Here is a 15,140-nt window from a genome sequence, read left to right on the forward strand (position 1 = left end):
GAGACTGTGTCCAACCCGATTTGCTTGTATCCATCCCAGGGCTTAGTACTGCACATAAGAAGTGATTAACAAATATTATTTTAGAGAAGCAACAAGGCATAGTGGATAGAGCACAGATCTGGGAGTCAGAACATCATGGGTTCTAATCCTGGCTCCACCACTTGTCTGTTGTATGACCTTGAGCAAGTCACTTAACTTCACTGGGCCTCAGTTACCTCATCTTTAAAATGGGGTTTGAGGTTGTGATCCCCACATGGGACAGAGACTGTGTCCAATTCAATTTACTTGTATTGAACCCAGAGCTTAGTACAATGCCTGGCACATAGTAAGCACTTAAATACCATTATTATTATTATTATTAGAATGTCCTCAATAAAATCTACTGATGGATAGCTGTTTATCGGTCAGAAGTTTCTGGTAAACCAGCAAGTATTCTAATCCTTTTTATGTCTTTTCCCTGTATCAGTTGACCCCTTTTTAAATGGTAATTGTTAAGCACTTACTATGTGTCAAGCACTGTTAAAAGTACTGAAGTAGATAAAAGTTAATTAGGTTGGACACAGTCCCTAACTCATAAGGCACACACAGTCCAGGTAGGGGGGAGAACAGGTTTTGAATCCCTATTTTATAGTTGGGGAAACTGAGGCATGGAAGAGTTTAACAAGGCCACATAGCAGGCAAGTGGCAGAGGTGGAATTAGAACCCAGGTCCTATGACTCCCAGGCATGTGATTAGGTGTCATTCTGTTTGCTTTTTTATTCCGTTCTTTTTTCCCAATTCTCATTCCTCCTGTGGTCATCCCTAATCCTCTACTTTTTCCTCTCTCCAGCTGTGCCACCATCCACACACATTTGATCTACTGTATTAAGGTTTTCTGAAGTTTATCCAGAGAAAATGTGTATTTGAAATAGCTTACATGTACATGAACACGTATTTAGACAATGAAGGAGATAAAAATGCTAAGTGTTACTATCCCATATCTTCCATTCACCTACCTCTTTGTAAATTCTCTGTATCATCTCATCAACATCAAAATTGGGCTTTTAATATTCTCATTCATTTCAAGGGGAACTGATTGTGATAGTATACTTCTAATTTCTTTCTTCCCCAAGTAGCAGCTTCTGTCTGGAAAAGGCTTTGGAAATGTTTTGAAGTGTAGTGTTGAATTTCTTTTGAAGTGTAACCTACCCCATGATCACTGCTTGAACATTTTCAATAGGTCATGAGCATGCTAGGGATAGACCAGAAATTTGGTCCTCATCCCAAACTGTAGTCTTCCAAAACAGACTTAAATATTATATCTAAGTCAGAAACTGTTTATTTTTCCTCGTTGAATTTCTCAGGAAACCATAATTCTAGAGTGTGCAAACCTGTGACTAAATGACAAAATAACACTAGCAGTTGTTGGATTGTGAAGATGCAATGATTATCAATAATCATGACTGTGACAACCAGATTGACCGAGGATCTTTGGCTTTATCGTCCTCTGCCTCCTCCCTCCCTACCGCCCCCCAGGCTTCTGTACATAAATGTTGTGGGGTTGGGAGTGGGATGAATATAGAAGGTCCTAAGGTCAGAGATCCAAGGGCATGGATGATGCAAAAGGGAGAGTGAGCCGGGGAGAAGGGGGCTTATCAGGGAAGGCCTCTTGGAGGAGTTGTGATTTTAAAAATGCCTTGAAGGTGGAGAGAGTGGTGGTCTAGTGTACATGGAGGAGGAGGGATTTCCAGGCTCAAGGAAGGATGTAGGAAAGGGGTCGGCAGCAAGATAAGTGAGATTGGGGCCGAGTGATTAAGCTGGTGCAAGAGGAGAGGAGGGTGCAGGCTAGGCTGTATTAGGAATCATCTATACCTATTCTTTTGAATTGGACTTCTCCCAACTGCTTGGGACAGGGCACTACACATAATGAGAGCTCAGTGATTGATAGGGCAGCAGACCAAATCTGCTCATATTCCAAATATTTTTTTAATATTTTTACTAGTTGTAAATTTTTCTGCAGTTTCCATGAAGGAGTAAAATCTGTTAGTAACCTAAATCAGTCATTCAGTTGTAATTACTGAGAACTTACCGTGTTCAGTGCACTATACCAAGCACTTGGGGAAGTAGAAAAATAACAGAGTTGGTAGACATGTTCCCTGCCCACTGGGTGTTTCTTACGGATGATCCAGCTTTTACCCAAATTGCCTTAGTAATTAAGTAAAAGTTGGGTGTATGAGTTTGATAGGCAGGTCTAGGAAGAGTCAGCAACAGAAGAAGCAGTGTGGCTTAGTGGAAAGAACATGGACTTGGGAGTCAGAGGTCATAGGTTCTAATCCAGGGTCCATCACTGAACAGCTGTGTGATGCTGGGCAAGTCACTTGACTTCTCTGTGCTTCAGTTACCTATAAAATGGGGATTGAGACTGTGAGCCCCACGTGGGACAACCTGATTACCTTGTATCTACCCCAGTGCTTAGAACGGTGCTTTGCACATAGTATGCAGTTAACAAATGCCATTATTATTATTATTATTATTATGAAGCAAAGAAAATAAAACCACCAAACAGGTAGTGCCCAAAGCCCCATGCAATTTTCAATCACCCACGTGACACATGACATCATTACAAGACATGGAGTGTGATGCAGTGTGATGACATCATGATTCCACAAAGCTGTTTTAATAGCACCAGCAATTGCTGCCAATTAAGATAGGAAAGGGAGAGGGTAGGAATGGCTTAGTGGATAGTGCCCAGGCCTGGGAGTCAGAAGACCAAGGGTTCAATTCCTGGCTCCACCACCTGTCTGTTGTGTGACCTTGAGCAAGTTACTTCACCTCTCCTTGCCTCAGTTACCTCATCTGTAAAATGGGGATTGAGACTATGAGCCCCACGTGGGATAGGGATTGGGTCTAACCCAATTTGCTTGTATCTACCCGAGCATTTAGTACAGTGCCTGACACATAGTAAGTGCTTTACAAATACCAGAATTATTATTATTGTTTTTATTAAAGAGATGGGAAGATAAGAAATGAGGGAAAGGCAGGAGAAACAAAGAAAAGGGAAAAGATGGGGTTGGGGGAAGAAAGGCAAAGGGGAGAAGAATGGGGGAGAAAGGTAAAGGAAGTAAAGGAAAGAGAATCAATGAATCATTCCATTTTATTTTAGTGTTACTATGTGCAGAACGTTGTACTAAACACTTAGGAATGTACAATCCAACAGAATTTAATGGACACATTCCCCACCCACAACAAGCTAACAGTCTAGAAGATGAGTTCATAGTGTAGAGGAGTAATAAAGAAGAGGGGAAGAGAAAGAAAAAGGAAAAGGGGAAGATAAGGTTTGCGGGAGATGGAAAAGAAGGGAATAGAGGAAAGGAAGAGAGGAAAATTAGGGTGGGGGAAAGGAAGGAAGGCAGGGGAGGAGTCAACAACAGCTACCCCATCTGGGGACCTTTCTCAGACAGGGGTGGGTGGTGCTGACCTCCATAAGGCCTTGCATTTGGTCCCCAGCTTCTGAGAAGGGATCCCCCCAATACTGCTCTGACTGAGCAGTTTTCACCCTGTTCCATTAGAGCGGGAGTTTCCACCCATCATGGTTAGCAAGAAATAATACAATCACACTCTCTCCTCTGGGATGCTCTGCAGCTTTTCAGCTGGCCCTTGCCCCTGCACCCTGACTTCCCGCTTCCCCTCTGGCTGCGCAAAGTGGCAGTGTCTGGAGGGAAGAGGCAGGTGGAGGGCTCCATTCTGGACCTCATACCTGAGCAGCCCACGGGGCTGATTCGCAGGAAGCCCTCTGCCCGTCTTAATGCCAGCAGGAGATGTGGATGAAGAGGTAGTGGGGAAGGGGATTAGATTTTGGAGAATGTATGTTGGAGGATGGAGGCTTTTTGATATGCTATTAAACCAAACGGTTGTGGGGTTCCACAAGGTGGAGTGTGCACCTTTAACTGTAATGATAATTGTGGTGTTCGTACATAGCTCTTACTATGTGCCAAACACTGTTCTAAGCACTGCGGTACATACAAGGTAGTCAGGTCCCACATGGGGCTTCTCAATCTGAGTAGGATGGAGAACAGGTAGATGAGGGAACAGAGCCACATCTGAATGCATGAAGAGAAGCACCATATTAGTGGAAATAGCCAGGGCCGAGGAGTTAGGTGACCAGGGTTCTATTCCCGGCTCCACCCACTTGCCTGTTGGGTGACCTTGGGCAAGTCACTTAACTCTTTTGTACCTCTCTCTTCTCATCTGTAGAATGTGGATTAAATACATTTTCTCCCTCCCTATGATGATGATGATGACGATGGTTATATCTAAGTGTTTGCTATATGTGTCAAACACCATTCTAAGCACTGATGTTGATGAAAGTTAATAGAGTTGAACATAATCCCTGTCCCCCATGGGACTCACAGGCTAAGTAGGAGGGAGAACAGATCTTGAATCCCCATTTTACAGTTGAGAAAACTGAGCCACAGAGAAGTTAAATGACTTTCCCAAAGTCACGCAGTAAATAAACTGGCAAAGCTAGATTAGAACCCAGGTCCTCCAACTCCCAGGCCCATGGGATAGGAATAGTGTTTGACCCAAATATCTTTTCTCTATCCCAGCACTTAGTAAAATACTTAGCACATAATGAGGGCTTAACACATATTATTATGTTATTATTATTATCATTACCATTATCATCTTCATCATTATAAGAAATATGTGAAGCTCCCAAGCCATGAGTTCCCAATACCTGATCTAGAACTTGAGTACTTTTCAGTTATAAAAATTGTCCTTGGCTTCACCAGAAAATGTTAGTATGGCAATTTCATGAATTTTTGTTTTCCCAATTTGAGATGTAAGTACTGTACTTTAATGGATATATGGGTTTTACAGGGTTTTTTTCAATAATAGATGAATTTTGAAAAATGTTAAAGCAGCATTTTACTTTAACATACTTTTTAAATTGCTTCCCAATTTCAAGCAATATTAATATTTACTCAAAAGGAAAGCATCTCAAAATACTTTCAGTACCCAGCCTCTTATTTTAACCTGAAGAATGATTTTAGGGGGGCAGGGAGGGTTGCATTTTGTGTTTAAATTGTATTCAATTTGTCTGAAGTAGCTGTTCTCTTCCCAAAGCTCCTTGGAGCTATTTTGCATTCCTCATGCTAGTTTGGAAGCTGAACAGGTAAGATTACACTACTTGCAGTTGCATGGAAAATTCAGTTTTGCTCCTGGCTATCAGAGATTAGTTCTTGTCCCTAGATTGTTTTCATATCCTCAGCAAACACATAAAATCCAAGTTGGGTTATTGCTCAACAGTTTCAAATGAAATAAAGAAAGAAAAGGAAAGATTTTTATCTCTTTATATGACATTGAGTTCAAATATTTGTTTCTCTGTCATTTCAGATTCAAAGTCATTTGAAAAGGACTTTTCCACCGGCTATCTAATTGGAGAAGTTCTGAATAAATATGGTCTTCAGGAAGACTTCAAACAGTTTTCAGAAAGCAGGTTGGTGGATTTTTCACTCTCAATAGATTTCTTTAGGCATTTGTGGCCTTGGCCTCCAAATATGACCATGGGAAACATCTGTGGAGCCTTTTCGAAACCTAAATGAAATGGAGTCTAGCTCTTACCAGGCTAGCTTTTTTCCTTTGTCAATTGTGCGACATTTTATATTTTGTAGTAGAAGTAAAAATAGTATTTGTTAAGCACTTACTGTGTTCAGAATGCTGTGTTAAGCACTGAGAGAGAATATGCAGGAGGGAATTAGACATCCCCCATAATACCTATTTGCTACCTATCTCTAATATGAAGATTTTGACATGTGAGGAAAAGAAGGTTGGCCAGTGTTAGTTGGCTTATATGCAAGAATAGTGACAGCATAAATGACAAGAGAGGAAATTTATGCAGTAATAATCAACTTCTAATTACTGAGCTCAGTTTTCACCTTTAAGCCCAGGGTGGCAGAAGCCCCAGTTGACCAATTGGTCATATTGGTTCATTCATTCAATAGTATTTATTGAGCGCTTACTATGTGCAGAGCACTGTACTAAGCGCTTGGAATGGACAAATCAGTGACAGATAGAGACAGTTCCTGCCCTTTGACGGGCTGACAGTCTAATCAGGGGAGATGGAAAGACAAGAACAATAGCAATAAATAGAATCAAGGGGATATAAATAGAATCAAGAGGATATAAATAGAATCAAGGGGATGAGTGTTTACTATGTGCAGAGCACTGTACTAAATGCTTGGGAAAGTATAGTATAGCAGAGTTGGTAGACAAGTTCCCTGCTCTCAACAAGCTTACAGTCTACCTTCACCTTCTTCCATAGCCTCCCCTCTATTCAGGGTAATGATAGAACTGCTAGCAATTCCATTTGGAAGGAGTGTTGAAGGGATGAAAATTTTGTTCTCTTCACTTGAGAGAGAAAGTGAGATTATGCCCCAGCCCCAGTTTGAGGCCATGTGGCACTCAGGGCTTGGCCGTTAGACTGTGTAAGGTGCTGTAAAACCGAAAGGTTGTGGGGTTCGACAAGGTGGAGTGTGCAGTCCTAATTATAATGACAATTGTGGTATTTGTTAAGCACTTACAATATGCCAAACACTGTTCTAAGCATTAGGGTAGTTACAAGTTAATCAGGTCCCACATGGGGCTTTCAATCTGAGTAGGGTGGGGAATAGGAAGATGAGGGACCTGAGGAATAGAAAAGTTAAGTGACCTGTCCAAGGTCACACAGCAGGTAAGTGACAGAACTGAGATTCTTTTCGTTTTCTTCAATTCCCTTCTGTGTCACCCTGACGTGCTCCCTTTATTCAATGCTCTCCCTCCCTACCACAGCTCAATCCTCAGCACTTATGTGCTTTTATGTAATTTACTTATTTATATTAATGTCTGTCTCCCCCTCTACACTGTAAAAGCTCACTGTGGGCAGGGAATTTGTCTGTTTATTGCTACAGTTTATTCTCCCAAACACTCAATAAAGACAATTGACTGACTGCCTGAATGATTAGAACCCAGGTCCTCTGACTTCCAAGCCCGTGCTCTTTCCATTAGGTCATGCTGCTTCCCTAGACCCCAGGATGGTCACAGAGTTGCTGGAAACCCTATGTGGGAGCACTGGGGTGCAGGAGATGAGTAGATTCACACATTTTCCCGAATTCAGAGGTGTCACAAGGAAGATTGGGGCTATCTTTGGGCAGGGAAGGTGAACCCATTCCCAAGGGCTTCCTAGGGTTCAGATCTGATTGGGAGAGACAGAAGAGACAGATTAAATCTAGCTCAGAGATGGCAAACCACTCCCACCCCAACATCCCTGCCCCAACAAGGGCCCTGAAAACCATCCTGTCCAAAGCCAAGCCCAGAGTGAAATACCTACAGAAAACCCAAAGAGGAAAAGTGGTGCCATTACTGAGGTAGAATTCTAATCCACCAAGTCAACACTGAGCCCCTAACAATGGCAGCCATGTCATGGTGTCCCTTCTAGGTGGTTCTGGGCTAGATAAATTTACACCAAACCATAGAGAGGATCCATACTCTCAGAGCAGCCCCACCAACTCTGGAATCAATCAATCAATAAGCCAGTCATTCTTACTGAACCCTTACTGTGTGCAGAGCACTGTACTAAATGCTTGGAAAAGTACAGACAATACAGAGAACAATACAACTCTGTACTAAGTGCTTGTAGAGAATATGCAGATGGAAATTAGACACAGACCCTGTCCCCATTTTTTTAACTTTGTAAAGTATCTCATTCATTCATTCATTCAAGAGCATTTATTGAGCACTTACTTTGTGCACAACACTGTACTAAATGCTTGGGAGGGTACACTATAACAGTAAACAAACACATTATCTGCTCTCAGTGAGCTTAGAGTCTAGAAGAGGAGACAGACATTAATTTAAATAAATAAATTACAGAGAGGTACATAAATGCTGTAAGTTTTGGGAAAGAATTTTTAGATTCCATCAGGTTTTTGGCAGCTTCATTCTCAGATTGGCCTGGGTAAATGTGTAGGGAATCTCTCATTGCTCAGGACTTAGAACTCTTCATGCTGAAAGTGACTTTCATTCATCAGTGAAAATTAATCATCACTATCTTCATCAGCAGCTTGAATTATTGAGTTCCTAGTCACAGAATTCTCCTTTTGAAGATACTCCTTTTGAGGGTACAAAGAGGGAAGCTTATAGATGAAATTAAGAAATAATGTATCTAGATAGCCAGGGAATGTGTCTACTAACTTGGTTGTATCATGCTCTCCCAAGTGCTTAGTACAATGCACAAAGTAAGTGCTCAGTAAATGCCTGGATGAAGAGGTTTTTTTGCTGTCCCTTGGAGATGGAGGGAGAGGAATGTATTCCCATGGTAAATCAGGAGATGACATCCATTTCTCAGTGGGTATTACACACTCCTTTAGAGGTCATTATTTGCATCATAGACTCTCTCTCTAGAGTAAAGAAATCTCATAGGTTTTACTTGTTCATAAACAACTGTTTAAGACAGCCCAAGGGTCCTAGTGAAGCTGCTCCAAACTTCTAGAATATCATAGGATTGTTAAAGGTTTGAATGAGGGCAGTACTGAAATAGGCAATTACCTACCTTTTTTTTTCTGGGATATCCCAGAAGACCAGTTACATCAGAATACACCATTAGGGATGTTGTCATCAATCCAAAAGTAGATTTATTTGGTTACCCTGGGCAGCAGAGGGTAAATAGGCATCAAACCAACAGCCTCATTCACTGTGTGAAGATCAGCAAGTCTTCCATGTGGGCATTCCCTGGCATATCCTTCTGGAAGGTCTTGGCTGTGGTCTCTGCCAAAATGGATGAAAGCCTGGAATTCTTACCCACTCAAAAATAGCATACAGGATCAACCTTGGAGAGATAGGATAGAATGGAAAGGAATCTTTTTCATCCTTTTCAGATTATCCCCTTCCAAGCTTTAAATTTATGTAAATCCCAGCTTCAATATTCTCAGAATATGGATAAACATCTAGGTCCCCCAATGATTCCCTATTCAATTTTATTTACTATTTCCTTAGGACTTACTGAATTTGGTCTCAGCTCTCCTACCTCTGATTCCTATCTTGTTTCCTTCTTCCTGCCTGGAGCTCCTTCCTCCTTCAAATCTTCCAGACATCAGCTCTTCCTATCCTCTAAGTCTTTCAGAAATCCCACCTCTTCCAGGAAGATTTCCCCAGTTGATTTTCCTTGACCCCTCCAAGTCACCTTCTCCCATTTCATTCATTCATTCATTCATTCATTCATTCATTCAATCATATTTATTGAGCACTTACTGTGTGCAGAACATTGTACTAAGCACTTGGAAAGTATAATTCAGCAATAAAGAGAAACAATCCCTGCCCACAACCAGCTCACAGTCTAGAAGGGGGAGACAGACATCAAAACAAGTAAACAGGCATCAGTAGCACCAGTATAAATAAATAGAATTATGGATATGTACATATATACATTAGTGCTGTGGGGAAAGGAGCGAGGTAAAGAAAAGGGAGCAAGGTGGGGGGATGGGGAGGGAGCTGAGGAAAAGGGGGACTTAGTCTGGGAGGGCCTTTTGGAGGAGGAGAGCCTTCAATAGGGCTTTAATAATTCAATACTTCTGAACAACCTCCTTTAATGGTTTTATGCACATACTATCATTTAAAATTAAATTAAATTTTAAATTATTTTGTCCCTGACTTCCCCACTAAATTGTAAACTCTTAGAGGGCAGCGTATATACAGTGTTCTGCACTATCAGTCAATCAATCCACCAATTGTTAGATGGAGAAGAAGCTTAGCCTAGAGGATAGAAACAAGCCTGGGAGTCAGCAGGACCTGGGTTCTAATCCTGACTCCGGCAGTTGTCTGCTGTGTGACCTTGGGCAAGTCACTTTTCTGTGCCTCAATTACCTCAACTGTAAAATGAGGGTTAAGACTGTGAGTCCCTCAAGAGACACTGTCTGTGTCCAACCTGACTAGCCTCTATCCCAACACTAAATGCAGTTCCTGGTGCATAGTAAGCACCTAAGAAATATCAGTAAAAAGCATTCATTAATGGTCTTTATTGAGCCTTCATTATGTGCAGAGCACTGTACTTTAAGCCCTGGGAGTGTACAATGCAATAGTATTGGTGTACATAGTAAGCATTCAGGATGTACTTTTCTTTGTTTCCCGAGGAAGACTAGAAGCCACTTTTTTTTCTTTTTTTCCCACAAAAAGCCAACCCCATTCACAATTCTTCTTCAAGTCTTTGTATATTTTGCATGTTTTCACATATCCCCTGCCCAAACTCTTTAAATTTCTGTGCTTTTAACTGTTGTTCTGTCCCTACCCAATGAACCCCTGATTCACAGTTCTTCCACAGTCACACCTTTGGTGATTGTTCATTTTAATTTGTTTACATGCTCCAATCCCTTTAGCCATGACCCATGTCTAGAAATCTCTCCCATTTGTGTCAGTTTGACTTGATTGCACCTGCATGTCAAGTTTCAAGACAGAATGTCCTAACTAGTTTTACAATCCAGTTTGAGAACCCGATGTTCAGCTAGGTTCATTCTTCCATTCAAATAATGATAGCATTTTGATTCTTAATTAGGCTTCTATTCCCAGCCTCTGTTGCCCTACAGTGGATGTAAAATTATATTTTAAGTACACATTTTTGAACATGTGTCAGCCTTGGTTGACAAAATCACAGCTTGCCAAAGTGCCACGACTGCTTGTATTGAAATAATTTGTTTAGCACCAGACACATTTTCTCTTTCTACACAACACCAGAACTCTGATTCCTTGAGCAACAGAAAGGTGCATATGGTTGTAAGCAGTAGTGCCTTGGAACTTGCCTTGTAGCTTGCCCTAGAAAAACATTCCCGTCAGCTTGCTGTTAAATGGCATCTAACTATATTTTCAAAGAGAAGCAGCATAACCTATTGGAAAGAGCACAGGCTAGGGAGTCAGAGGACCTGGGTTCTAATCCCAGCTCAGCCACTTACCTGCTGTATTATCTTGGGTTAGTCATTTAAATTCGCTATGCTTCTGCTTTTTCATCTCTAAAATTGGGCTCTAATACCTCTTTTCCCCCCTAATTAGTCTGAGAGCCCCATGTGAGACAGGGACTGTGACACTGGATTTTCTTCTATCTACCCTAGTGTTTAGTGCAGTGCTTGGCATATAGTAAGTGCTTAACAAATACCATTACTAAAATACCATTTCTTATAATACCAGTGCTTAACAAATAATCATGGCTCTGCCACTTCTCTGCTGGGTGACTTTGGGCAAGTCACTTCACTTCTCTGTGCCTCACTTCCCTCATCTATAAAATGGGGGTTGAGACTGTAAGCCCCGTGTGGGAGAGGGGCTGTGTCCAACCTGATTTGCTTGTATCTACCCCAGCGCTTAGTACAGTGCCTGGTACATAGTAAGTGCTTAACAAATACGATTATAATAATAATAAAATACTATTAATTATAATAATAAGGAAGTGAGGGATATTGGCCACTTCTGAATGGGATAAATCTAATGAGAGGTTAAAACAATTAGCTTCCATAAAGTAAGAGGAATTTGTGAACAACACTTTTTACAGAATGGAAAGACTGAAAAGAGGGAGATTGGAATCTTGTAGGCAGGCTTTTTTTATCAGTAAGGGAGGATCTCCTGGCAGGATTCTGAATTGAATTGGAAATCTGCCCCAACTAGGATCTGGCTCTGGGCACTTGCAATCTTGGGTTCCCCTCAATGCTCTGGACATCTTGCCTGGACTTGGGGACTATTACAGTGTTCCACACAAGGTAGGTGCACAATACAGTTCTCCATATATACAATAGGTTCCCAATACAGTGCTCCACACATTGTAGGAGCTTAGTATAGGGCTCTGCACAGAGTAATTCATTCAATAGTATTTATTGAGCGCTTACTATGGGCAGAGCACTGTACTAAGCGCTTGGGATGAACAAGTCGGCAACAGATAGAGACGGTCCCTGCCGTTTGACGGGCTTACAGTCTAATCGGGGGAGACGGACAGACAAGAACAATGGCACTAAACAGCGTCAAGGGGAAGAACATCTCGTAAAAACAATGGCAACTAAATAGAATCAAGGCGATGTACAATTCATTAACAAAATAAATAGGGTAACGAAAATATATACAGTTGAGCGGACGAGTACAGTGTTGTGGGGATGGGAAGGTAGAGGTGGAGGAGCAGAGGGAAAAGGGGAAAATGAGGCTTTAGCTGCGGAGAGGTAAAGGGGGGATGGCAGAGGGAGTAGAGGGGGACGAGGAGCTCAGTCTGGGAACGCCTCTTGGAGGAGGTGATTTTTAAGTAGGGTTTTGAAGAGGGAAAGAGAATCGGTTTGGCGGAGGTGAGGAGGGAGGGCGTTCCAGGACCGCGGGAGGACGTGACCCAGGGGTCGACGGCGGGATAGGCGAGACCGAGGGACGGTGAGGAGGTGGGCGGCAGAGGAGCGGAGCGTGTGGGGTGGGCGGTAGAAAGAGAGAAGGGAGGAGAGGTAGGAAGGGGCAAGGTGATGGAGAGCCTTGAAGCCTAGAGTGAGGAGTTTTTGTTTGGAGCAGAGGTCGATAGGCAACCACTGGAGTTGTTTAAGAAGGGGAGTGACATGCCCAGATCGTTTCTGCAGGAAGATGAGCCGGGCAGCGGAGTGAAGAATAGACCGGAGCGGGGCGAGAGAGGAGGAAGGGAGGTCAGAGAGAAGGCTGACACAGTAGTCTAGCCGGGATATAACGAGAGCCCGTAATAGTAAGGTAGCCGTTTGGGTGGAGAGGAAAGGGCGGATCTTGGCGATATTGTAGAGGTGAAACCGGCAGGTCTTGGTAACGGATAGGATGTGTGGGGTGAACAAGAGGGACGAGTCAAGGATGACACCGAGATTGCGGGCCTGCGGGACGGGAAGGATGGTCGTGCCATCCACGGTGATAGAGAAGTCTGGGAGAGGACCGGGTTTAGGACGGAAGATGAGGAGCTCAGTCTTGCTCATGTTGAGTTTTAGGTGGCGGGCCGACATCCAGGTGGAGACGTCCCGGAGGCAGGAGGAGATGCGAGCCTGAAGGGAGGGGGAGAGGACAGGGGCGGAGATGTAGATCTGCGTGTCATCTGCGTAGAGATGGTAGTCAAAGCCGTGAGAGCGGATGAGTTCACCAAGGGAGTGAGTGTAAATGGAGAACAGAAGAGGGCCAATAACTGACCCTTGAGGAACTCCAACAGTTAAAGGATGGGAGGGGGAGGAGGCTCTAGCGTAGGAGACCGAGAATGATCGGCCAGAGAGGTAAGAGGAGAACCAGGAGAGGACAGAGTCCGTGAAGCCAAGGTGAGATAAGGTATGGAGGAGGAGGGGATGGTCGACGGTGTCAAAGGCAGCAGAGAGGTCAAGGAGGATCAGAATGGAGTAGGAGCCATTGGATTTGGCAAGAAGGAGGTCATGGGTGACCTTAGAGAGAGCAGTCTCGGTAGAGTGGAGGGGACGGAAGCCAGATTGGAGGGCGTCTAGGAGAGAATGGGAGTTAAGGAATTCTAGGCATCGATTGTAGACGACTCGTTCTAGGATTTTGGAAAGGAAGGGTAGTAGGGAGATAGGACGATAACTGGAGGGGGAAGTGGGGTCAAGAGTGGGTTTTTTTAGGATGGGGGAGACGTGGGCATGTTTGAAGGCAGAGGGGAAGGAGCCCTTGGAGATTGAGTGGTTAAAAATAGAAGTTAAGGAAGGGAGGAGGGCAGGGGAGATGGTTTTAAGAAGGTGAGAGGGAATGGGGTCCGAGGCGCAGGTAGAGGGGTTGGCACTTGCGAGGAGGGAGGAGATCTCCTCTGAGGATACTGCAGGGAAGGATGGGAAAGTAGGGGAGGGGGTTGGTGGGGGGGAGGGGAGAGGCGGAGGGGTGACTTTGGGGAGCTCAGACCTGATCGTGTTGATTTTCGTGAGGAAATAGGTGGCCAGATCATTGGGGGTGAGAGATGGGGGAGGGGGAGGAACAGGGGGCCTAAGGAGAGAGTTAAAGGTCCGGAACAGTCGGCGGGGGTGACGGGCATGGGTGTCGATGAGGGAGGAGAAGAAGCTTTGCCTGGTGGAGAGGGCAGAGTTAAGGCAGGAAAGGATAAATTTGAAGTGTGTGAGGTCGGCTCGGTGCTTGGACTTTCGCCAGCAGCGCTCAGCAGCTCGAGCATAGGAGCGTAGGAGGCGGACGGAGGAGGTGATCCAGGGCCGTGGGTTAGTGGAGCGAGAGCGGCGGAGGGAAAGGGGGGCGAGAGAGTCGAGATGAGTAGAGAGGGTGGAGTTGAGAGCGGAGACCCGCTCGTCGAGAGTGGGAAGAGAGGACAGGGCGGCAAGGTGAGGAGAGATGCTATTGGAAAGACGGATGGGATCGAGAGAGCGGAGGTCTCTGTGGGGCAGTAGTGAAGATTTGCAGGGGGAGGGAGTGTGAGAGATGAGGCAGGTGAGAAGGTTATGGTCAGAGAGAGGGATTTCAGAGTTGGTGAGGGAGGAGATAGTGTAGCGGTAGGAGATGACGAGATCGAGGGTGTGACCGAGTCGGTGAGTGGGCGCGGTATGGTGGAGGAGGAGGTCGGCAGAGTCGAGGAGGGATAGCAGGCGGGCGGCAGAGGAGTCATCGGGTACATCCGTATGGATGTTGAAGTCTCCAAGGATCAGAGTGGGCAGAGAGAAGGAGAGAAGGAAGGTGAGAAAGGGGTCAAGGTGGTTGAAGAAGTCGGAGGTGGGACCAGGAGGGCGGTAGATGATGGCGACAAGTAACTGGAGTGGGTGGTAGAGGCGAATGATATGGGCTTCGAAGGAGGGGAAGGAGAGGGAGGGGGGAGGAGGGATAGTGCAGAAGCGGCAACGGGGTGAGAGGAGGAAGCCAACGCCTCCTCCCTTACCGGTGAATCTGGGGGAGTGGGAGAAGGAGAGGCCTCCGCTGGAGAGAGCGGCGGCGGAGACCGTGTCTTCGGGAGAGAGCCACGTTTCCGAAAAGGCGAGGAGGAGGAGAGAGCGGGAGAGGAAAAGGTCATGGATGAAAGGTAGCTTGCCTGTAATAGAGCGGGGGTTCCAGAGGCCACACTTGAAAGTAGCTGTGGGTGCAAGGGGAGGAAGGGGGGAAGGGCGGGGGGAGGGGAGGGTTTGGATGGGAAGGAGGTGGCGGGGCCCTGGACGAGGAGAGGGGGATGAGGG

General features: G+C 44.7%; 1 protein-coding gene across 2 annotated transcripts in view; it reads left to right on the forward strand.

Moving 5' to 3' along the window:
* Positions 1-15,140, forward strand: part of SPEF2 (sperm flagellar 2) — a 171,695-nt gene that overhangs the window by 12,712 nt on the left and 143,843 nt on the right. For both annotated transcript variants that reach the window (XM_029060866.2, XM_029060865.2), the window contains exon 2: positions 5,377-5,479. In XM_029060866.2, the coding sequence (XP_028916699.1) occupies positions 5,377-5,479 (103 nt within the window). The remainder of the gene's footprint in view (positions 1-5,376; positions 5,480-15,140) is intronic.

This window comes from Ornithorhynchus anatinus, chromosome 3 (assembly GCF_004115215.2).
Source record: "Ornithorhynchus anatinus isolate Pmale09 chromosome 3, mOrnAna1.pri.v4, whole genome shotgun sequence".
Lineage (NCBI taxonomy): Eukaryota > Metazoa > Chordata > Mammalia > Monotremata > Ornithorhynchidae > Ornithorhynchus > Ornithorhynchus anatinus.